The following is a 25732-nucleotide window of genomic DNA, read 5'->3' as shown; positions in this document are numbered from 1 at the left end:
TATTTGTCTTAAGCTGTCCAACAAGATCCAGGAGCTTCAACAAAAGACAGTTGAGCAAGAACAACTTGAGAGCCTGGGAAGAGCTCTCTGAGGCTCGTGGAAAGTTAAATGAGTTGGAGCTGTTGAAGACCCAGTTAAAAGCCAGAGATTCGACAGTGGAAGGCCTAGAAATGGAGAAGCTAACAATTACTCAGCAACTTAAAGAGAATTTGGAGGAAATAAGAACTGTCACCCAAGAAAAAGTCAACCTCACACAACTGCTGGAAACTCTGCAAATGGAGAGAGACCAACTCAAAGAGGATATTCAGGATACCGTGAAGATGGTAAGACACATTTTGGGTCTGCTTGAAATTAGAAGATTAGAGATATTGAGTGCAGAAATGAATAGAAGTAAATCTAAGCAAAAGCATTAAGCATCATGGTAGAAACTGATTTCATTGTGCTTTTTCTTATGGCAAAGAATATAGACTCACAAGAAGAACTGAGAAATGCATTTGAGTCCTTAAAACAGCACCAGGAAGAGATTACCAAATTGAAAAGGACTATTTCTGATAGGGAATCTGAGGCTTTGGATAGTCAAGAAAAGTTAAAGAAAACCATTGATGAGTTGCAGCACAAGGTAAGAACATTTCTTGTTAAGGCTGAATGTGTTATAAGCTAGAAGAATTTTGTACTTGGGTAAAGAATTCCGTATGTATAGTAGAGGTATACATAATTTATTGAAAAAGTTGGAAAGCTGTTTTCCTGTCCATGTGAAGCCCTTCATTTCTGAGAAGCAATGTGGCCTACTGGAAAGAGCTTGAACCTGGGATCTAGTCCCAGCTCTGCCACTTGCTTGTTGTGTGACCCTGAGCAAGTCATTTAACTTCTTCAGGCCTCACTTCCCTCAACTCAAATCAATCAATCAATCGTATTTATTGAGCGCTTACTGTGTGCAGAGCACTGTACTAAGCGCTTGGGAAGTACAAGTTGGCAACATATAGGGACAGTCCCTACCCAACAGTGGGCTCACTGTCTAAAAGGGGGAGAACTCAAATGGGGATTCAATACCTGTTCTCCCACCTACTTAGAGCCCCAGTGGAACCTCATTAGATTGTATTTACCCATCGCTTAGTACAGTGCTGGCACATAGTAGGCACTTGACAAAAGCTATTATTGTTAATATTATATAATTTAAACCAAAATGTTGTGATAATGTTTCCATAGTTGGATAATGTTTCCAGAAGATAGATGAGATTGAGGTATGGTGAGTATGTTGGCATTGAGGGAGCAAAGTGTGTGCACTGGGTTTTAGTAAGAAAACACTGAGGTAATGTAGGAGGGGGCAAAGTGATTGTGTGCTTTAAAGCCAATGGTAAGAGGAGCTTTTCTGTTCATTCATTCATTCATTCATTCAATTGTATTTATTGAGCGCTTACTGTGTGCAGAGTACTGTTCTAAGCCCTTGGGAAGTACAGTCAGCAACATATAGAGACAGTCCCTACATCTGTATGATGTGGAGGTGGATGGGCAACCACTGGAGATTCTTGAGGAGTAGGGAAACATGGACTGAATGTTTTTGTAGAAAAATGATCCTGGCAGCAGAGTGAAGTATGGCTGGAGTGGGGAGAGACAGGAGGCAGGGAGGTCAATGAGGAGGCTGTTGGAGCAATCAGAACTAGGTAGGATAAATGCTTGGATTAATGAGGTAGTTTGGATAAATAGGAAAAGATGGACTTTAGCAATTTTGTTAAGGTTGAAAGGACAGAATTTGTAGCATATTGAATACATGGGTTGAATGAGAGAGATGTCAAGGATAATGCCATGGTTACGGGCTTATGAGACAGAGGATTGTGGTGCTGTCTAAAGTGATAGGAATCTACTGGAAGTGACAGACTCAAACTAAATTACTTATGGGAGGACGAAGAGCATGGAAAGAGATAGATGGGTTAGTAAGTGATTAAATGATGATAATGGTATTTTTTTAGGCACTTACTGTGTGTCAACCACTGTTCTAAGTGCTGGAGTACATACAAGCTAATCAAGTTGAACACAGTCCCTGTTCCATTTGGGGCTCGCAATCTTAATCCCCATTTTACAGATGAAGTAACTGAGGCACAGAGAAGTTAAGTGACTTGCCCAAGGTCACACAGCAGACAAGGGGAGAGCTGGGATTAGTACCCAGGTCCGTCTGACCCACAGGCCTGTGCTCTATCCACTAGGCAATACTGCTTAGTGTCTCTGTTCAGAAGTGATGCGTTTAATGCAAAATGCTAATGTGGTAGTTGAGAGACTACAATCTGGATCAGTGGAGGCCTCCTATAGGAGGTGGGATTTCAGAAGAGCTTTGAAGATGGGGAAAGCTATGGTGTGGCATATAAGAAAGGGGAGGGAGTTCCTCTGTGGGCAAGAGGTCAGAGGCTAGAGCTTCAAGATTGTGGCAAAGTGAGTCGATTAACTCTCAAGGAATCAAGAATTCATTCATTCATTCAATTGTATTTATTGAGCACTTACTGTGTACAGAGCACTGTACTAAGCGCTTGGGATGTACAAGTTGGCAACATATAGAGACGGTCCCTACCCAACAGTGGGCTCACAGTCTAGAAGGGGGAGACAGACAACAAAACAAAACATATTAATAAAATAAGTAGAATAAATATGTACAAGTAAAATAAATAGGGTAATAAATACATACAAACATATATACATATAGACAGGTGCTGTGGGGAAGGGAAGGAGGTAAGACGGGGGGGATGGAGAGGGGACGAAGGGGAGAGGAAGGAGGGGGCTCAGTCTGGGAAGGCCTCCTGGAGGAGGTGAGCTCTCAGGGCCTTGAAGGGAGGAAGAGAGCTAGCTTGGCGGATGTGGGGAGGGAGGTCATTCCAGGCCAGGGGGATGACGTGGGCCGGAGGTCGACGGCGGGACAGGCAAGAACGAGGCATGGTCAGGAGACTAGCGGCAGAGGAGGGAGGGTGCAGTCTGGGCTGTAGAAGGAGAGAAGGGAGGTGAGGTAGGGGGGGCGAGGTGATGGAGAGCCTTGAAGCCCAGGGTGAGGAGTTTCTGCCTGATGCGTAGTTGATTGGTAGCCACTGGAGATTTTTGAGGAGGGGAGTAACATGCCCAGAGCATTTCTGGGCAAAGACAATCCGGGCAGCGGTGTGAAGTGTGGATTGAAGTGGGGAGAGACAGGAGGATGGGAGTTTGGAGAGGAGGCTGATACAGTAATCCAGACGGGATAGGATGAGAGCTTGAACGAACAAGAACATGAGCTGGTGTAGTGAGAGGATAGAGTGGCTAGGTTAAAGGGAGAGCGTTAAAGGGGTATCTTAATGTCCGTGGTCAGTATTTCTTCTTGAGGAGAGGAATGGGTAACCATTGATGGCCTTTGAGGTGTAGGGAGATTCATTCATTCAATCTTATTTGAGTGCTTACCGTATTCAAAGCACTGTACTAAGTGCTTGGGAGAGTACAATATAACAATAAACAAACACATTCCCTGTCTACAATGAGCTCACAGTCTATAGCTTTGTGGACAGAGCTTGGGCCTTGGAGTCAGAAGGACCTGGGTTCTCCTCCAGCTCTGCCATATGTCTGCTGTGTGATATAGGGCAAATCACTTATCTGTGTCTCAGAAATCTCATCTGTAAAATGGAGATTAGGCATGAGAACCCCATGAGAGAAAGGGACTATGTCCAACCTGATTAACTTTTATCTACCCCAGTGCTTAGAACAGTGTTTTGCACATAGAAAGCACTTAACAAGTACCATAATTACAATGTAGGCAGAATGACATTCCAGAAAAAATGATTCGGGGCCAAGTGAATATGAGCTGTAGAAGGGAGAGATTGGGGACAGGGAGATCAGTAAGCAGGCTGATACAATAACTTATTATACTATGGCTAGTGCCTAGATAATAATAATAATAATAACGGCATTTGTTAAGCACTTACTATGTGCAAAGCACTGTTCTAAGCGCTGGGGAGATACAAGGTGATCAGGTTGTCCCACGTGGGGCTCACAGTCTTCACCCCCATTTTCCAGATGAGGTAACTGAGGCTCAGAGAAGTGAAGTGACTTGCCCAATGTCACACAGCAGACATGTGGTGGAGCAGGATTCGAACCCATGACCTCTGACTCTAAAGCCCGTGCTCTTTCCACTGAGCCACGCAGAAAGACAGATACAGAGTGACACGGTCACAAAGATGGACAAACGGGGAGACAGATGTATACATACATGCAGAGAATGACAGAGTGACATGGTCACAAAGATGGACAAACAGAGGAGAGAGACATAATAGTAATGATAATGGTGGTATTTGTTAAGCATTTACTATGTGCGAAGCACTGTTCTAAGCACTGGGGGGGTACCAGGTGATCAGGTTGTCCCACGGGGGCTCACAGTCTTAATCCCATTTCACAGATGAGGGAACTGAGGCCAGAGAAGTGAAGTGACTTGTCCAAAGTCACACAGATGACTTTATTCTGATGACTTGACACCTGACCACGTTTTGTTTTGTTGTGTGTCTCCCCCTTCTAGACTGTGAGCCCGTTGTTGGGTAGGGACCATCTCTATATGTTGTCGACTTGGATTTCCCAAGTGCTTAGTACAGTGCTCTGCACACAGTAAGCACTCAATAAATATGACTGAATGAATGAAAGTGGCGGAGCCGGGATTAGAACCCGTGGCCTCTGATTCCCAAGCCCGGCTCTTTCCACTGAACCACCGAGCCACGCTGCTTCTACACATACACAGAGAATAATAATTATGGCATTTATTAAGCGCTTACTATGTGCCAAGAACCGTTTTAAGTGCTGGGGAGGTTACAAGGTGATCAGGCTGTCCCACGGGGGCTCACAGTCTTAATCCCCATTTTTCAGATGAGGTAACTGAGGCCCAGAGAAGTGAAGTGTGAGCCTTCTAGACCGTGAGCCCACTGTTGGTAGGGACCGTCTCTATATGTTGCCAACTTGTACTTCCCAAGCGCTTAGTACAGTGTTCTGCACACTGTAAGTGCTCAGTAAATATGATTGAATGAATGAATGAAGTGACTTGCCCAAAGTCACCCAGCTGACAAGTGGCGGAGCCGGGATTTGAACCCATGACCTCCGACTCCAAAGCCCGGGGCTCTTTCCACTGAGCCACGCTGCTTCTCTAATGACAGGAACAGCTGTACACCCAGAGATGGAGAGCAGTCACCGACACACGGAGAGGGACAGAGATGCATGGAGACAGAGACATACCGAGACAGAAAGCAGACGCAGACACACAAGAGACTGTGAGCCCACTGTTGGGTAGGGACGATCTCCACATATTGCCAACTTGGACCTCCCAAGCACTTAGTACAGTGCTCCACACACAGCAAGCTCTCAATAAATACAATTGATAGATGTGGATGATGAAAGTTTGAATCAGTCAGTCATTGGTATTTATTGAACACTTACTGTGTGCACTGTTCCTAGAGATGATAAAGTACAATAAAACAGCTGGTAGATGCATTCCTAGACACATTCCCTGCCCATAAGGAGCTTATGGTCTATAAGGGGAGACAGACATTAAAATGAAGAGGAAGTTGTGGGTCTGGGAAATGCAGAGAAAAATTGACAAGATTGAGGGACAGACTGAATGTGAGAATTGAAAGAGAGCAAGGAGGCAAAGGTAATACCAAGGTTGAGGCCCTAGGGACAGGGAGGATGGTGCTGTCAGCTGCAAGAGTGGCTTGAGGAAGAAAGGTCAGTTTTAAACATACAGAGCTGTAGAACATGACGTTGGACAGGACTTGTTGACACCAAGTTAATTAATGTCTTAAAGTAGTGGCACTGTTCATTCATTCATTCGATCGTATTTATTGAGCACTTACTGTGTGCAGAGCACTGTACTAAGTGCTTGGGAAGCACAAGTTGGCAACATATAGAGATGGTCCCTACCCAACAGCGGGCTCACAGTCTAGAAAGGGGAGACAGACAAAAAACAAAACATATTAACAAAATAAAATCAATAGAATAAATATGTACAAGTAAAATAGAGTAATAAATATGTACAAACAATATACATGTATATATACAGTTTTGCACAGAGTAGGCACTTAATAACTGCCATTATTATTATTATTACTAGTAAGCGCTTGGGAAGTCCAAGTCAGCAACATACAGAGACAGTCTCGACCCAACAACAGGCTCACAGTCTAGAAGGGGGAGACAGACAACAAAACAAAACATATTAACAAATAAAATCAATAGAATAAATATGTACAAGTAAAATAGAGTAATAAATATGTACAAAATATATACATGTATATATACAGTTTTGCATGGAGTAGGCGCTTAATAACTGCCATTATTATTATTATTACTAGTAAGCCTTGGGAAGTCCAAGTCAGCAACATACAGAGACAGTCTCGCCCAACAACAGGCTCACAGTCTAGAAAGGGGAGAAAGACAACCGAATTGTCAGCTGTCATTCATTCATTTATTTTTATTTTTTTTTATTTTTATTTATTCATATTTATTTATTCATATTCATTCATTATTATTGCTTACTGTGTGCAGAGCACTGTACTAAGCACTTGGGAAGTCCAAGTCAGCAACATACACAGACGGTCCCGACCGAACAACTGGCTCACAGTCTGGAAGGGGGAGACAGTGACTGAAGTGTCAGCTGTCATTCATTCATTCACATTTATTGAGCGCTTACTGTGTGCAGAGCACTGTTTAAGCGCTTGGGAAGTCCAAGTCGGCAACACATAGAGATGGTCCCAACCCAACAACGGGCTCACAGTCTGGAAGGGGAGACAGACGACCGAATTGTCAGCTCATGCATGTGTGTTTCAGGCAGGTTTTGGTCAGTTTTTCTGGTCCAGAAAATGTGGTCATAAGGGAAAAGTAACTTCTTGAAAAGGGAGTTTTTCTTTTACTATGTGTGTTCCCCAGCACCTATTCTCTGAACCTTATTCTCTGGTGCTCAGTAAATGCTGAGGAGGACGATCTTGGGGGTGGAGATTCAGGTGTGAAAGTGCAAAAGTTGTCCCTTAACCCTCTCCCCCACGCAATTTCCTGATATTGCTGCGATTAATGCCATTTCAGGTGGTCCAGCTAACTGAAGAGCAAAACCTGGTAAATCCTGAAAGTAATATAATCTTAACTGCGGTGTCTGGAAATGCTGAAACCAAGAGTAAGGATGAGCTGTTTCAGAAGCAAAAGGAACAGATTTCCTCCCTAATTCAGGAGAAGCATGAGCTCCAGCAGCTTCTAGAGAGTGTTACATCTGAGAATGATCAGCTCAAGTGCGACTTGAAGGAAAATATTGAAATGGTATGTTATAACAAATTAGTTATGCTGGAAAATATTTTACATTGTGTGTTTTTCACTAGTTCCTAATTTTTTGCTTGATTCTATGTGTTTTCCTTGGACAACTATAATTCCAACTATAAAATTAATTTAGTACTGTTCTTGTAACCAATACAAAGTGGATTGACCAATCAAAAATAACAGTCTATGCGGTGTAAGAGATGTTAGATTCTGTTGCCTTTCCTCTTTTCTCTCTCACTCTTTCTGTATGAGAGGTGGGGTGGGTGGAGGGAGATAAGGTCATCATAGCTGAAAATGTTCATTGATTACTAGCTTTGCATAAAATGTTTGGGCCCTGGTGTGGTTCAAATATGCAGGTTGCTCTCGCTTCTTCACTTGTAAAGTGAGAGTAGTACTAATTATTCTCTCATCTCTTCTATAAAGAGAGCCTGGGTTTCCCATTAACTGGGATCTGTTTTGTTTTTAATGTCAGACAATTGAAAATCAGGAGGAATTGAGAAATATTGGAGATGCCCTAAGAGAACAGCAAGAGCTAGTCACCAGAGAGAGACTTGAAACTGCGGAGAAAGAAGTAGAACTTTTGAGGATGCATAAGAGGTTAACAGAGACTGAAGAAAAACTTCGTGAAAAGGTGAAATTTTAGAATTGGGCTCATCACCATAAAGCTTGGTGTCATTTGGACCTAAGCACCTGAATATGTCCAAAATCAAAACCCCTTTTCTTTCCCCTGACCGCCTCACTTTCCCACAAATCCTCTTCTAATTTTTCATTCACAGTTGACATCACTGTCCTCCAAGTTTCTGAAGCCTGGAACTTTGGCATTATGTTTGCTTGAGTTCTCTCTCTTTTTTGACCCCTGCCCCGCATTGAGTATGTCATCAAATATTGTCAGTTTTTTCTCCATTATGTTGTCAGATCTGCTCCTTTCTCACCAACCAAATGACCACCAGGCTTATCCTGGCTTGGCTGTTCTATCAGTCCCCTCATTGTTCTCCCTACTTCTGGTGTTTCCCCTCTCCAGTCCTTACTTCACTCTGCTGCCTGGATCAGTATTCTTAAGCATCATTCTGCACTCTTTTTCCCGCTCCTCAAAATCCTCCATGGTTACTCATTCAGTCATTTATTCATTCATTCAATCGTATTTATTGAACACTTACTGTGTGCAGAGCACTGTACTAAGCACTTGGAAAGTACAACTCAGCAATAAAGAGTGACAATCCCTGCCCACACCGGACTTACAGTCTAGAAGGGTGGAGACAGACCTCAAAACAAGTAAACAGGTATCAGTATAAATAAATCCTCTGTAATCCATCAGTCCTCTCCCTTGTAGTTATCGTTTGTTTTTTCCCACTACACCCCAGCTCATACTAGTTAGTTTTATATATGGAGCATCTACTGGGGGCAATGCACCATACTTTCTAAGCACTTGGGAGGCATAAGACAAGTAAGTGACCCAATTCCCTTTATACAAGGATCTTCTTTCTAATGGGGGAGACAGACATAAAAGTAATTACAGAAAATCAAAATAATTGCATAACTGAATAAATGAAAATATATAATTGCTAGAGATGGCTGATGGAGTTGGCCAGAGATGACTTTGCATGCTGGGAATTAATAATACTTGTGGTGTTTAAGTGCTTACTCTGTGCCAAGCACTGTACTAAGCACTGGAGTAGATACATTATCAAGTTGGACACAGTCCCTGTCCCACATGGGGCTTACAATAGTAATAATAATAATTATGGTATTAAGCACTTACTATATGCCAGGCACTGTACTAAGTGCCAGGGTGAATACAAGCAAATCAGGCTGGACACAGTCCCTGTCCCACTTGGGGCTCACAGCCTCAATTCCCATTTTACAGATGAGGAATGGAGACACAGAGGAGTTAAATGACTTGCCCAAGATCACAGAGCAGGCCCAATGGCAGAGCCAGAATTAAAACCCAGGTCCTCTGATTCCCAAGTCTGTGCTCTTTCCACTAGGCCTGCTGCTTCTCACAATTAATTAATTAACCACAACTAATCTTACAATTAATCAGGGAAAGCATCTTGGAAGATGTGGGCTTTCAGTAAGGCTCTGAATCTGGGGAGGGCTGTGGTCTGTTTGGCTTCTGCCGGAGGGAATTCCAAACTGAGGGAACAGTATGAAGGGAAAGGCAGGAAAGCAGAGAGAGAGATAGAAGCTTGGCTTGGGAAGAGCAAAGAGAGAGAGAGAGGGTTGGGGAATAACCCATCACCTTCCCTGTCTCACAAGCCTGTAACTTTGACATTTTCCTCCATTCATCTCTCTCATTTAACCCACATATTCAATCTGTCACAAAATCTTATTGGTTCAATCTTCACAACATTTGTAGAATCCACCCTTTCCTCTCCATCCAAACAACTACTACACTGATCCAAGCACTCATCATTTCCCTTCTTAACCACTGCATCAGCCGCCTCTCTGATCTCCTGCATCCTGTCTCTCCCGTCTCCAGTCCATATTTCACTCTGCTGTTCAGATCATTTTTCTGAAAAATGTTCAGTCCATATCTCTCCACTCTTCAAAAACCTCCAATGCTGCCCATCCACCACAGAAATACATTACCTCACTCCTCTAAACCAACCTAATCTCTATATCTTGGTCTCATCTATCCAATCACTGACCCCTTTACTCAGATTCTCCTCAGGCCTGGAACTCCCTCCGCCTTCATATTCAACAGTCCACCACTCTCCTCACCTTCAAAACCCTCCTAAAATCACATTTCCTCCAAAAGTCCCTCCCAGAATAAGCCCTTTATTTACCCAATCTTCCCTCCTTTCTGTGTCAAATATGAATTTGGCTGTACCACTTAAGCATTTGATACTCATCCCAGCCGTGTGTGTGTGTGTGTGTGTGTGTGTGTGTGTGTGTTTGTGTGTTTATATAAAACATATATTCATTCAGTCGTATTTATTGAGCACTTACTGTGTGCAGAGCGAGCACTGTACTAAGCTCTTGGGAAGTACAGGTCGGCAACCTATAGAGATGGTCCCTACCCAACAATGGGCTCAGAGTATAGAAGGGACTATATATGTACAGTACATATATAAAATGTACTATTCCTGTACAAAACAAAGTGGCACAGCTATATGAAAATGCCCCAGATTTTGCCTGGATTTGTTTTATATACAAATGCATACCTGGAAAAATAAGTTCCGATTTATTAATTTGATATAAATTATTTACTTTATTAGTGTGGCTCAGTGGAAAGAGTATGGGCTTGGGAGTCAGAGGTCTTGGGTTCGAATCCTGGCTCCCCCACTTGTCAGCTGTGTGACCTTGGGCAAGTCACTTAACTTCTCTGTGCCTGTTACCTCATCTGTAAAATGGGGATTAAGACTGTGAGCCCCAAGTGGGACAACCTGATCACCTTGTATCCCCCCAGCACTTAGAACAGTGCTTTGCACATAGTAAGCGCTTAACAAATACCACCATTATGATTATTATTTACACTAAAAATTAATTTTTGAACATCATCAGTATTCAGACTCAACAAAGCAAGTCAAATAAGGAAAAACTGCCCTAGTCTCTTCTTATTTTTTTGTAGTCATCTTAATGATTTATCACTTATAGAACATACATTTCTTCATGCACTATGTGATCTCATCTTATAGGAGTGGAAAGCATACTAGCTTTCCATTTTTAAGATCTTAGAAGAGTTCAATACAACAGAATGTTAGACACATTCCCAGCCCACAGTGAGCTTAGAGGTGGATACAGACATTAATGTAAATAAATTACATATATTCATTCAATCATATTTATTGAGCACTTACTGTGTGCAGAGCACTGTACTAAGCACTTGGGAAGTACAAGTTGGCAACGTATATGTACATAAGTGCTGTGGGGCTGAGGGAGGGGTGAATAAGGGGAGCAAATCAGGGTGATGCAGAAGGGAGTGGGAAAAGAGGAAATGAGTACTTGGTTGGGAATGGCCTTTTGGAGGAGATGTGCCTTCAGTAAGGCTTTGAAGGTGAGGAGAGTAATTGTCAGATTTGAGGAGGGAGGGTGTTCCAGAGCCAGGAAGTGGGAGAGAGGTTGGCTTGGGAGATAGATGAGATCGAGGTACAGTGAGTAGGTTGGCGTTAAAGGAGCAAAGTGTGTGGGCTGGGTTGTATTAGGAGAGTGGTGAGGTAGGAGGGGGCATAGTCAAGCCACATCAGTACTCTCACTTATGGGGTCCTTTAATTTTTTTTATTTTTTTGCTGATTTTGTCCTCTTCTCTTTTCTATCATAGGATTAAGAATCCATTTATGCTAGGAACTCTAAAAAGGGACCCAGCCTTGCCTGTGATAAATTTGTCATCTGAAATATGTTGTGTTCAACTTGAAGATAATCTTGGAACAGTGCTGTTTTAAAGGCCTTGTGCCAATATTGGTGTGCAAGAATAAGAAATTTATGACATTGTCCTCTACCTTTGCTCTTTTTTTTAAAGTTTTTGGGTTGATATTCTGTTTCTCTTTATTTCTCCTGCAATTCCACTTTTGTTATTGTTGGGAAGCAATCATTCAGTAGTATTTATTGAGCACCTACTGTGAGCAGAGCTCTTCCTTAGCACTTGGTAAGAGTACATGATCCCTTCCCTCAAGGATCTTGCAATCCAGTGGGAGAGACAGATATTAAAGTGTGGTCCCTTTAATTACTCTTGTTGAAATATAAGGTTGAGAGGAGAAATGTATTTTTCATCAGTTTGCCTACCCCATCGGGGTGGAATGAGGTTTATTATCTAAAATTTTGCAGTCCCATTAAAGCTTTTCAAAGGATAGAGACTAAGAAATATAAAATAAAATCACCATACCTAATTTCTTTATTTCAAGATTAAAGAGCTTGAAGAGAAACAGAAAGAATTTCTCAGTGTGAAGGACCAAATCAATGAAGTTCTGCCAAAACTGGATGAATTGGTACAAATGAAGGAGCAATTAAGAGCCAGGGATTTGGCTCTGGAAGCTGTAAAAGTGGAAAAATTGGAGATTACTCAAAAACTTCAGGAGAGTTTGGAAGAGATGGTAATTGTAACCAGGAAAGAGATGAGTTGAAGATGTCACTGAAGACTTTCCAAAAGGAGCATAGCCCAATTAAAGAGTCTGGAACTTTGGTAAGAAAGTCTGTAGAATGTAAACCTCTTGTGGGCAGGGAACATGACTCTATTATTGTTCTCACCCAAGCACTTAGTATAGTACTCTGCACACAGTAAGTACTTAATCAATACAATTGATTGACTAAGAAATGTTTCATCCATCTAAACTACCCCTTTGAAATTTTATAGATTGTTACCAATTTAATTTTTTGTTTCCTGTGTCTCTCCTTGGGTAAAGAGTCTTAAACAAGAACTGGAAAATGCTTGTTTGTTTCCGATGACACCTCAAGACCCTGAATTAGAGGAAAATCATTTGAAAATGGAATATCCAAGTATTCAAGAGAATGTAGAAATGATCAGTGAACTGCAAGGCAAGGTACGATATAAATTTCCTGAAAGCTGGAATCGAACTCTAGATTTAATTTCAAACTGCAGATCTGAAACTTTAATTCCTGAGTTAAAAGTTACAACAGATTAAAAGAATATGAATGCCAAGTATGGGCTTATCTCTCCTGCCTCATTTCTGCTACTCAGTCTTGTCCTAAGAGGAAAAAATCACTGTAGTAAAATAATTGAGCTTTGAGTTCCATGTAATAGACCTTGAGAAATTTTATGCCCTTCTTGGGCCATGGAGTGAATTTTATCACTTTAATGTGTCTTCCAGGTCCTACAATTAACTGAAGAGCTTAATCAAGTTACTTCTGAGAGAGATCAAATAATATCTGTGAACGAATATGGGATATTAAAAATGATCAGATTCAGCAGCCACTGGATCAGATTGCTTCTCTTGCTCAACAGAAAGCTTTGTTTGAGCAAGAACTAGAAAATATGAGGATGGAAGACAAATCAAAAAGGCAGGAACAACTCAGTAGGAGGGAAGAGGCCACTGAGAATCAGTGTGAAATGGAGCAATTGAAGGAGCAATTAAAGAGGAAAGATTCAACTTTGGGCATGATGGAGATGGAAAAGCTGGAGATAACTCAGAGACTTGAGGCATGTCTTGAGGAAATAAAATCTCTAACAAAGGAAAGAGATAGCCTGAAAAGGATACAGGAGGATCTCCAAGTGGAAAGAGACCAGCTCACAGAAAACCTGGGAGAAATTACCTCAGTAAGAAATGATTCCTTCTTTGCTCTTTGTTCTGTGGGCTGAGAGAAAAGGGAAATCAAAAATCCAGAGGTGCATTCAGCTTCCCCTCTTCCTCCAATTTTTTCACCAGAGCCAACAGGATTCTTGTTTTACATATCATTCGCTAATTAAGCAGTAAAATTATTAAAAGTTCGAAGAAGGTGGAAAGAGCATAGGAAGAGAAGTCAGGAAACATAGGCTGTGCTACCACCTCCTTCTCCCTTTTAATCATTTTACTGCCACTGGCCTTGTGACCTCAGGCAAGGAACTTATTCTCCCTGGACTTTGGTTACCTCCTTTGTAAAATGGGGGTTAAATGCCTGTTCTCCCTTCTGCTAGACCATGAGCCCTGTGTAGGATAGGGACTGTGTCCAACCTGACTTGTATCTACCCCAGCACTTAGAACATGGTATTGATTGTGGTATTTAAGTACTTACTATTTTCCAAGCTCTGTAGTAAGTGTTGGGGTAGATAAAAGCAAATCAGATTGGACACAGTCCATGTCCCCTCATGGGGCTTACAGTCTAAGTAGCAGGGAGAACAGGTATTGTATCCCTATTTTACAGATGAGGAAAACTGAAGCCCGGAGAAGGTGAGTGATTTGCCTAAGGTTACCCAGCTGGCAAATGGCAGAGCCTGGGATTAGAACCCAGGCCTTCTGACTCCCAGCCCCATGCTCTTTCCATTAAGCTACACTGCTTCCCATTAAGTGCTTAATAAATGCCATTACTAATTATGACTAAAGAGTTTGGATGATCCACGTATTTTTTTTAAACTTAGTCCATAAGATTGGTGTTTGATGGGGGTAGTAAGTAAATTTTGCAGTAGTAGGAAATCTTTGAAGGAAAGCACATAAGTGTGAAGAATAATTTTGAAATAAATCATGTTTAATAATTTTCCTTGTACTAATGGTAAAGGATCTGGAGAAACAGTTGAAAAATGCTCATGAATCTCTGAAAGAAAACCAAAGGATTATTGATAAAATGAAGGAAACAATTTTGGAAAAGGAATCTCAGTTATCAAATATTCAAGTGAATTTAGAGAAAAAACCAGTGATGCATTGCAGCAAAAGGTAAAGTGTAGTTTCCTTCACTTTGTTTCATTGACTTGATTATCCCTGGAGGTTCAGTACCTTTTTTGTTTGATTCATTCATTCATTCAATTGTATTTATTGAGCACTTACTAAGCACTTAGCACTGTACTAAGGAACTGTATAGATGGCAACAGGGGGTTATTTATTTTGTCATTGTCTCCAGATCCAGGAGCTCCAAGAAAATGAAAAGCAACTTCTTAGTAGGGAGAAGAGGTCAGTAAGACTCAGAAAAAGCTGATTGAAATAGAGGATTTGAAGGAGAAATTGAAAAACAAGGATTTCACACTACAGAGCGTAGAAGTGGAGAAGCTTGAGATGGCTCAGAAGCTTCAGGCAAGCCTTGAAGATCTGGTCTCTGTAACTGAGGAACGAGATCAACTGAGGAGGAGCCAGGAGGTTCTCCAAGCAGAGACCGATGTACTTAAAGAAAACAGAAGAAAAATCCTTGCTGAAGTAAGAACAGTCTCTTTAGCTCCTAATCTTTGTAAAATCAGTCAATCAATGGTATTTAGTAAGCCCTTATTAGGCATAGAGCTTATTGTAGCTTACTACACTTGGAACAGTCGAGTAGAATTAATAGACACGATCCCTGACCTGAAGGAATTTACTAGGATGGGGATATTAATGTAAAATAATTGCTGTATTTATTTTCTTTCTGATGATTAAGAGCTTGGAAACGCAAGAGGAACTGGAAAATGTTCATGTGCTTCTGAAAGAAAGTCAAGGTATGATTGACAAATTGAGAGGGGACATTGCAGAGAAGCAGTCTCAGATCTTAAAGACTCAGGAGGAACTAAAGAAATCCAATGATGTCTGGCAGCAAAAGGTGATCTCTATATATAATTTCCCTAAATGATCATATATAAACTAAGCATGTCATATATAAACTAAGGATTGTTTCCTTATTAATTTTGAACAGAAATATGGAATTATTAAAGAGGAGGTCATATATATTCACACACAGTGTGGCCTAGTGGAAAGAGCATGGGCCTGGGAGTCAGAGGACCTGGGTTTTAATTCTGTCTCTACCCCTTGTCTACTGTGTTACCTTGGCCAAGTTATATAACTTCCTATGCCTGTTACCTCATCTGTAAAATGAGTATTATATCCTCCTCCCTGTGACTTAGAGAGTGATCCCTTATAGGATAGGGACTGTGTCCACTGTGTCCAATCTTGAATCTACCCCAGTATTTAATAGTGCCTGACACACGGGCCTGGAAGTAAGAAGGTGATGGGTTCTAATCCTGGCTCCGCCACTTGTCTGCTGTGTGACTTTGGGCAAGTCACTTCACTGCTCTGTGCCTGTTACCTCACCTGTAAAATGGGGATTGAGACAGTGAACCCCATAGGGGACAGGGACTGTGTCCAACCTGATTTGCTTGTAACCACCCCAGCATTTAGTACATTGCCTGGAGCATAGTAAATGCTTAACAAATACCACAATTATTATCATTATCATTATTATGCCAACAAGCAACTATTTTATGGTGGCTTACTTCTGTGCCCTTATTCAGGTCTTAGAGCTCCAAGGAAAGGAGCAATTACTGAGTGAAGTTGAGCAATTGAAAGAGCAACTGAAGGTCCAGGACCTCACTCTAAAGCATGTAGAAATGGAGAAGTTGGAGTTTACTCAGAAATTTCAGGCAAGTCTTGAAGAAATACTATCCGTTACTAAGGAAAGAGATCACCTGAAGTGGACACATGAGACACTTCAAACAGAGACAGACCATCTGAAAGAATGCATAAAAGAGAGTGAAGCCAGGGTAAGATTTTTTTTTCCCACCTTTTTAGCAATAAATGGCCCCATCCCCCAGTTCCTTTTTTCTTACCCATTTTCCAAAAAAAAAAAAAAGCCTGTATACACAAACACCCTAATGATTAGCTTGAGAGCAATCATGAATTCTATTGAACAAGGGTGGAGATTAGGAGAAGGAAGGAAATGCTCAAAGAATAGGGCTATGGCTTTATTGGACCTAAGATAGGAACATTTTGAAGCTTAAGTATTTGACTCTGGGGCATTTTGGTGAAGGAAACATTTAGGGAGAGAAATTGAAAAGAGATAGTTTCTCAGCATTGACTTTGGGGATAAGAATAAGAAAAACAGCCCAGTGTCCTGGATGGCTCCACTTCTTCCCCTTTACCCTTTTCTCGGATCTGTCTGGGAGCAGTCAAGGGCCCCATGCCTCAGAGAGAAGAACCAGTGGCTTTTGCTTTATCTATGTCTATCCCATTTCTGTTAACAATTTTGTCTAATTTTCCTATTGATAAAGAACTGGGAAACACAAGAAGCACTGAAAAGCACTCAGGTGTGCTTGAAAGAGCACCAAAAGACAATTAATCAACTGGAAGAGAATATTTCAGAACGAGATTTCCAGATCTCAAATATCCAGGAGGATCTAAATAAAAAGAGGGATGCACTGGAGCAAAAGGTAAAGTGTTGTTTTCTCCAGGGGGACTTAGGGGAGAAAGGCCTAGGGGTTTGCATGGATTAACTTTAGATGTGGCCCAGGGACCATTTTTAAAAATCACTGTGCATCCTGAAGTTGATTTGTGCCAATCAACTTTAAGGGCTTACTCTGTGCAGAGCAGGTTCTCCATGTTGCCTTCCTTTTTCTCCTGAAACAGCAGCAGGTTGACTTCAGGGGCTGCCTCATACCAGCCTGTCAGAGTGGAAACCACCCTCCCTGATGCTTAGGGCCTTCTCTGTAGGCCATTGTCTTTCTGCACCATTTTTCTTAAAGCTCTTTCCTGCCAAAGTAAAACAAATCAGGGCATTTGTCTGGTAAACCTTGGCTATATGGGCAACCAGAATGAACTATTAGGCTTTAGTTATCTGAATTATCTCTGTTACCTTCAACACTGAGGACCACCCCTTCTCCTTGAAACATTACCTAACTTTGGCTTCATTGACAATGCCCACTCCTGGTTCTCCTCCTCTCCCCTGCCTGCTACTTTTCAGTCTTTTTTCTGGGCTCCTCCTTTGCCTTCACCCTGTGACAGTGAGGGTACTTCAAGGCTCAGTTCTGAATACCCTTCTGTTCTCCTTCTACACCTAATCCCTTGAAGAACTCATTTACTTCCTAACTTCAATCACCACCTTTATGCAGTTGATTCCCAAATTTTCCTTTCCAGTCCTGGCCTCTCTTATTCTTTGCAGTCTCACATTGCCTGCTGACTTCAGTACATCTCGACCTGGATGTCCCACCAACACTGTAAAATAAACATGTCCAAATCAACACTCATTATCTTCCCACCCAACCCTGTCCTACCCTCATGCCTGTCACTGTAGACAATACCACTATTTGGACTTCTCTTTCTCACTCTTTTTCAACACAAATGCTCAGTGTCACCACATTCTGTCAGTTCTGCCTTCACAATATCAATAAAATTACCTTTTTTCTCCATTCAAACTGCTACTGCACTCATCCAAGCACTTATGATATACCACCTTGACTGCTGTATCTGTCTCTTCTCTGACCCCTTCACTGCGTCCTGTCTCTTCCCACTCCATTCCTTACTTGGTACTGGGGAATCAACATAACCTAGTGGGAAAAGCACGGGCCTGGGAGTCAGAGGCCCTGTGTACCAGCTCTGCCACTTGTATGCTGTATGATCCTGGATAAATCACTTTTCTGTGTTTGTGTCCTCATCTGTAAAATGGGGATTAAATTCCTCCTCCATGGGCAGTGAGCCCCAAAACGGTAGAACTGTGACTGGCCTGATGATATTTTTTTTATCTACCCCAGTACTTAATATAGGGCTTGGCACACAGTGAGTGCATAACAAATATCACAATTATTATGCTCTTGTTTTGGGAGGGAGGGCAGATCACAGTAACACTCCCTTCCCAAGCCCACTCTGCCTGTAACATCTGGAAGCCCAAAGTTATCTTCCATTCCTGGCCTTTTCCATTTATTTTTTTTTTTTCTTTTTTGACTTGTACCCCCAGTCTTTCATTCCGGATTTGCTGACTGATTTGCTGTTCAGATTTAGAAATCTGTTGCCCCAAGCAATACATCCAGCTCATTAAGGATCATTTCATCCTTCTCTGAAGTGTTGCTCTTACTGAATAGGAAACAGAGGGGATGGTGGATAAGGTAAATAGGTTGAGCTGTCTTGTTTGGCTGACCTGAAAAATGACACTCTTGAACTTCTAAAGAGGTTCTATAGCAGGCACCAAGCTACAGAGTAGGAATGTAAAGCTCATGTAGGAAGGGAATGTGTCTGTTACATTCTTGTATTCTATTCTCCCAAGCCCATAGTATAGTGGTCTGCACACAATAAGCACTCAAGTACAATTGATTGCAGTCATCTGGGAAGGGGACAATCCACACAATTGCATCCCCTCTCAGAAGGAGCATGCTATTTGTCTCTTGGGCCATTGATCTGAACCAATACGGCATTCTGTTCTTAAATTAATAGCTCATATGCAAAGAAAGACTAACCTCTCAACTTAAAGCTTCTGTTTGAAAGGCCCATCTCTATATCAAATGGAAACTCCTTGCCATCACTTATAAAGCATTCAATCACCTTGCCCCTTCTTATCTTACATCTCTGATTTCCTACTACAAGCCAGCCCACCCACTTTGTTCCTCTACTGCCAAACCTAGTCACTGTGACTCGATCTCATCTATCTCATTGTTGACCCCTCACTCACATCCTGCCTCTGGACTGGAACTTCCTCCTTCTTAATGTGTGACAGACCACTGCTCTTCCCACTACTACTCTTCCCACCTTCAAAGCCTTATTAAAAGCACATCTCCTCCAGGAAGCCTTCCCTGACTATGCCCTCATCTCCCCTACTCCCTCTCCCTTCAGCATCCCCTTTACACTTGGATTTGTACACTTCATTCACCCCACCCTTCAACCAGCCCTACACCACTTGGGTATATATCTTTAATTTATTTTAATGTCTGTCTTCCCGTCTAGACTGTAAGCTCCTTTTGAACAAGACATATCTACCAAATCTATTTTATTGTATACTCTCAAGTGCTTAGTAGTACAGTGCTCTGCACATAGTAAGCCCTCAATAAATATGGTTAATTGATTTGTGACTTCGGATTTTTGGAATACAAATCGGCGGTTAACTGTATTCTTCAAACATTTTCAGTATGTAAAGGCTCAGTCAGAAATGGATCATCTCCGGACTGAGCTGAATTGTCAGAAAGAACTCTTTGATTACCAGAAGAATTTAGCATTGGAGAGAGAAAAAGAGCTGCTAAAAATGAAGGAAAGGCTATCAGAAGGGACCATCGTGCTAAAAGAGAAGGTCAGTCAGTCAATTGTATTTATGGAGGTGTTACTGTGTGTAGAGCACTGTACTAAGTGCTTGGGAGAGTACAGTATGGGAATAAACTCATTCCATGCCCACAACGAGCTTACAGTCTAGAGGGGATGACAGATATTAAGATGAATAAATAAATTACAGATATGTACATAAGTGCTTTGGGGCTGGAGAGGGGATGAATAAAGGAAGCAAGTCAGGGTGACGTAGCAGGGAGTGGGAGAAGGGGAAAATGGGGATTAGTCAGGGAAGATCTCTTGGAGATGTGCCTTCATTAAGGCTTTGAAGTAGGGGACGAGTAATTGCCTGTCGGTTATGAAGCGGGGGGCGGAGGGGGTACATTCCAGACCAGAGGCAGGGTGTGGGAGAGAGGTTGGCATTGAGAAAGATGAGATCGAGGTACAGTGAGTAAGTTGGCATTAGAGGAGCGAAGTGTATGGGCTGAGTTGTAGAAGGAGAGTAGTGAGGTGGGGTAGAAGGGGGCAAGGTGATTTAGTGCTTTAAAGCCAATGGTGAGTGTTTCTGTCTGATAGAGAGTGGGGTGGGCAACCACTGGAATTCCTTGAGGAGTGGGGAAACATGGTCTGAATGGTTCTGTAGAAAAATGTCCCCGGCAACAGAGTGAAGTCTGGACTGGAGTGGAGAGAGACAGGAGGCAGGGAGGTCAGCAAGGAGGCAGAGGCAGTAATGAAGGTGGGATAGGAGAAGTGCTTATATTAATATGGCAGCAGTTTGGATGGTGAGGAAATGGGTAGATTTTAATGAAGCTGTGAAGGTCGAACAAACAGGATTTAGTGATAGATTGAATATAAGACTAAGTGAGAGAGAGGAATCAAGGATAATGCCAAGGGTGTGTTTGTGAGACAGCAAGGATGGTGGTCCCATCTATAGTGATGGTAAAGTCACGGGAAGGATAGGGTTTGAGTGGGAAGATAAGTTCTGTTTTAGACATGTTAAGTTTGATGGAACAGGAGAAAAGTCGAGAATAGATGACTTGAAGGCAGGAGGAAATGTGAGACTGCAGAGAGGGAGAGAGATTTGGGTATTATCTTCATAGAGGTGGTAGTTGATGCCATGTGAGCAAGGGAGGGGGTGTAAATGGAAAATAGAAGGGACCCAGAACTGAACCTTGAGGGACCCCCCCACAGGTAGGGGGTGGAAGGCAGAGGAGGATCCTGCAAAAGAGACTGAAAATGAGCGGCCAGAGATAGGAGGAGAACCAGGAGAGGATGGTGTCACTGAAGCCAAGATTTGATGCTTCCAGGAGAAGGGGGTGGTTAACAGTGTCGAAGGCAGCTGAGAGGTTGAGGAGGATTAGAATGGAGTAGAGGATGTTGGATTTGGCAGGAAGGAGGTCATTGGAGACTTTTGAGAGGGGGTGGTTTCTTTGGAGTGTAGGGAATGAAAGCCAGGTCGGAGGGGGGTCAAGGAGAGAATTGGAAGAGAGAAACTTGAGACAGCAGGTGCAGACAACTAGCTCAAGGAGTTTGGAGAAGAAAGGTAGGAGGGAGATGGGGCAGTAACTGGAGGGAGCCATGGGTAAAGCAAGCTTTTTTTTAGGATAAGGGAGGCATGTTTGAAAGCAGAGAGGAAGAAGCCATTTGAGAGCAAACAGTTGAAGATGGTCAGGGAGGGAAGAAGGGGAGGGGCAAGTGTTTTGATAAAGTGTGAAGGAATGGGTCAGATGCGTAGGTGGAGGGGGTGGATTTTGAGAGGAGGTAGACAATCTTCTCTAGAGATACTGCTGGAAAAGATGGGAGAGTTGAAGAAGGGGCAAGTGAGCAGAAACTGGGAGGGGCAGGGGAGATTTTAAGGAATCATGCCTAATAGTGTCAGTTGTCTCAGTAAAGTAGGTGGCAAGGTCATTTAGGGGCAAGGAGTAGGGGAGGCAGAGGGAACAGGAGGTTTGAGGAGGGAGTTAAGTGCATGCAAAGATAAATTTGAAGTGGACAAAATCAACCTGATATCTTCATTTCTGCCAGCAACGTTCTGCTTCTTGTGCACAAGAGCAAAGGAGGCAGACTATGGAGGTGATCCAGGGCTGTGGGTTAGTGGGACAAGATCAACGAAGCGATGGGGACGAGTGAGTTGAGTTCAGTAGAGAGGGTGGTGTTGACAGTGTCAATTTGATCAACAAGGGAAGGTAGTTTGGGTATGGAGCCTAAATAGGGCATGATGACTTGAGAAAATTGGATGAGGTCAAAAGATCAGAGGTCTCTGATGGGGGGGACAGCACAGACTTGCGGGGAGGAGATGTGTCAGAGAGAAGGCAGGTGAAGAAGATGTCATCAGATGGAGGGATTAAAGAGTTGGTGAGGGAGAAGATTGTGCAGTGGCTAGAGATAATGAGGTCGAGTGTTTGTCCAAGTCAGTGATTAGGTGAGGTGGGGTGGAGCAGGAGGTCAGTGGAATTGAGGAGTGATAGAAAGTGAGCAGCAGAAGTGTCGTCAGGAACATCTATGTGGATATTGAAGTCTCCAAGGATCAATGTAGGGATGGAGAAAGAGAGAAGGAATGTGAAAAAGGGATCAAAATGGTCAAAGTAGCTGGAGGAGGGATCTGGGGGACAGTGGATGACCATTACCAGAATCTGGAGTCGTTGATAGAGGTGAGTGATATGTGCAATATCAAACTTTATGCAAACAGACTTTTATGAAAGGATCAGCATGGAGCTTTTGAAAGCAATTTATGGTTGTGGTTGCTGAAGACCAGGTGTGTTTGGATCAACTGCTCTTATCTTTTACTGTTGTTTGTTTTGCACTGTTATAACCACTTAAGTCTTCCAAACTGTTTTCAGTGGTGTTAGATGCCAAATAGCATGAGGTAAATTTTAAACACCTACATCATCACACAACATCAGTGCTGCTTTTTATGTTGGATTGGGAGCAAGGTGCTTTGGAAAACTGATGGTTCAAGAGATGGAATCCCATCTATAGTGGAGTGTTAGGGTATGGGGAGATGAGGGGGAAGGTTGGGATTCCAGCCACTTTCGTTGATGTCTAACAGTATACGCTAAATACCATTGATTTGATTTTTCTTCCCTGATGCCAATTAGACTGTGATCCCGTGTCCAACCTGATTATCATGTAGAATAATAATAATAATAATGATGGCATTTATTAAGCGCTATGTGCAAAGCACTGTTCTAAGCGCTGGGGAGGTTGCAAGGTGATCAGGTTGTCCCACGGGGGGCTCACAGACTTAATCCTCATTTTACAGATGAGGTAACTGAGGCACAGAAAAGTTAAGTGACTTGCCCAAAGTCACACAGCTGACAATTGGCTGAGCCGGAATTTGAACCCATGACCTCTGACTCCAAATAGTGCTTAATACAGTGTACTAGCACATAGTAAGGACTTCACAAATGCCATGGTTACCTTAGTTAATATTTTGGATTGTTTTATACTTCCCAAGCATTTAGTACAATGCTCAATGCTTAGTGGATACTCAATAAATGTCATCACTACTATCAGGTACTCATTTTTTTTATGGTATGTGTTAAATGCTTACTATGTGCCAGGCACTGTTCCAAGGAAGATACAAGGTACTCAGGTTGGACACAATCTGTGTCTCGCCATTCTAGACTGTAAGCCCGTTGTTGGGTAAGGACCGTCTCTATATGTTGCCACTTGTACTTCCCAAGTGCTTAGTAGCACACAGTAAGCACTCAATAAATATGATTGAATGAACATGGGGCTCACAGTCTTAATCCCCATTTTACAATGAGAAAAAATAGGCACAGAGAAGTAAAGTGACTTGCTCAAGGTCACACAGTAGACAAGTGGCAGAGCCAGGATTAGAACCCTGTTCCTTCTGACTCCCAGGCCCATGCTCTTCTTTAATCTCCTCTTCTGGCCAAATCCAAATGCTTCTGTTTTCAGTCAGTCAACTGATGATGTTTATTGAGTGCTCTCTGTGGGCAGAGTACTGTACTAAGTGCTTGGGAGAGTACAATATAGCAGTGTTGGTAAACACATTCTCTGCCCTCAAGGAGCTTACAGCCTAGAGTGGGAAATATACATTAATATAAATAAACTACAGATATGTACATTAGTGTTGTGGGGCTGAGGATGGGGTGATTAAGGCTGCAAATCCAAGTGCAAGTGTCGTCAGAACATCTATGTGGATATTGAAGTCTCCAAGGATCAATGTAGGGATGGAGACACAGAAGTGAGAGAGAGTAGGATATGAAGGTTTATTCGGAGAGGGACTCTTTGAGGAGATGTCCTTTGCTCTTTTCTTCCATTTACAGATTCTTGCTGGACTTAATGTTTCTTCCTCTAGACTGTAAGCTTGTTATGGATGGGGAACATTTCACCTTATTCTATTGTAATCTCTTAAACACTTAGTATAGTGCTCTCCATATAGTAAGTGCTTAATAAATACAATTGATTGATTAATTAAAGGCTTTAACTATGCAGAGACTGAGTGTGCAAAAGCACTGTAGCAGCAGTGTGCAAGAGGCCATTGTGGGCAGTGAACAATTTTGAGTTTAGATGCCTAGTAAGGCAGTGACTAGCTTTCAAATAAACCTGTTCTACTGTACAGTTTGCAATATATGAAATGGGCAAGCTAGAAAGGTTCCAGAAATTTTAATTCCTACAACATCACTAAAAATCAAAGCTCAATACTTTTTAAGGCAAAGTGTGGTGGTTGAGATAAGACTAGATCCAAAACAAAATTCAGAGGATGGAATGTCAGATACAATGTCCAGTTTTCTATGACTTGGAAAAGAATGGATGCTTTAGGTGTATTTTTATTTTAAAAAAGAACCTTATAGGTAGGAAAAAAATTGTCTTCTCTAGGTGGTATGCTGGTATTTTCTTTTAAAAGGAACATTTAATTTTTTTGCTCCTCAGCTGCTTTTCTAGTAGATGAAATAATTAAAGCTATTAGTGAAGCTGTCCTATGGTACATCCAAGTCTTCTAAAAGAAGGAAAGCAAAATGGGTGAAGGAGGGAATATTTCAGCTGTCTTCACTTTCCTCCTTTAGATCTGAAACACTCCAGTTTTGGCCATCATAAATGTCAATCTTTTCCCCTCAATTAATGAGGAATTGCCTCTGACTGTCCTTTGGGGGTTACAGGTTGCATGAAACCTATTTTTAATAAGTGTGAAAGAAACATGTGTTTCTTTAATATCTCTTTCAGATAAATGATCTAACCAATGAGCTAAATGTCATAAATGCAGAAAAACAACTGGTAGCAGCCAAGTTGGAGGTAGAGAATGAGCAAGTGGAACACCTGAAGAAACAAGTTGCCTCCATCCAACAAGAGAGAGACCAGCTTCAGGGCTTGCTGGAGGCTGCTTCTGCAGAGAAGAGCCAACACCAGGCCCACCTGCAGAAAGGCACTGAGGTAATAAAACTCTCTTTATCCCCACTATGTGTACTTTCTGTCAGCCTTATGGTTTAGTATGCATTTGTAGCTTTCTTTGGCAGCTTGTTTACCACCTGAAGATGCATCTTTGACAACAATCGAATACCTGGGAACTGGAGTGTAGGAGATGGAAAAATGAAATGCATATATAATCTAAGAAATAATAATAATCATCATCAATCGTATTTATTGAGCGCTTACTGTGTGCAGAGCACTGTACTAAGCACTTGGGAAGTATAAGTTGGCAACATATAGAGACAGTCCCTACCCATTAGTGGGCTCACAGTCTAAAAGGGGGAGACAGAGAACAAAACCAAACATACTAACAAAATAAAATGAATAGAATAGATATGTACAAGTAAAATAAATAAGTAAATAAATAGAGTAATAAATATGTACAAACATATATGCATATATACAGGTGCTGTGGGGAAAGGAAGGACGTAAGATGGGGGGATGGAGAT

General features: G+C 42.1%; 1 protein-coding gene across 1 annotated transcript in view; it reads left to right on the top strand.

Annotated features, from left to right (window-relative positions):
* Positions 1–25732, top strand: part of CENPE (centromere protein E) — a 124747-nt gene that overhangs the window by 60992 nt on the left and 38023 nt on the right. The window contains 19 exon segments of the mRNA XM_038755434.1: positions 14–75; positions 77–323; positions 461–619; positions 7060–7287; positions 7757–7915; positions 12126–12324; positions 12327–12403; positions 12624–12761; positions 13050–13109; positions 13112–13495; positions 14431–14553; positions 14556–14585; positions 14770–14806; positions 14809–15059; positions 15274–15432; positions 16121–16369; positions 16877–17035; positions 19717–19875; positions 25041–25247. Coding sequence (XP_038611362.1) covers positions 14–75; positions 77–323; positions 461–619; positions 7060–7287; positions 7757–7915; positions 12126–12324; positions 12327–12403; positions 12624–12761; positions 13050–13109; positions 13112–13495; positions 14431–14553; positions 14556–14585; positions 14770–14806; positions 14809–15059; positions 15274–15432; positions 16121–16369; positions 16877–17035; positions 19717–19875; positions 25041–25247 — 3087 coding nt within the window.

This window comes from Tachyglossus aculeatus, chromosome 12 (genome assembly GCF_015852505.1).
Source record: "Tachyglossus aculeatus isolate mTacAcu1 chromosome 12, mTacAcu1.pri, whole genome shotgun sequence".
Lineage (NCBI taxonomy): Eukaryota > Metazoa > Chordata > Mammalia > Monotremata > Tachyglossidae > Tachyglossus > Tachyglossus aculeatus.
The sequence above is the reverse complement of the archived record's forward strand: the minus strand, read 5'-3'. Positions and strand labels throughout refer to the sequence as shown.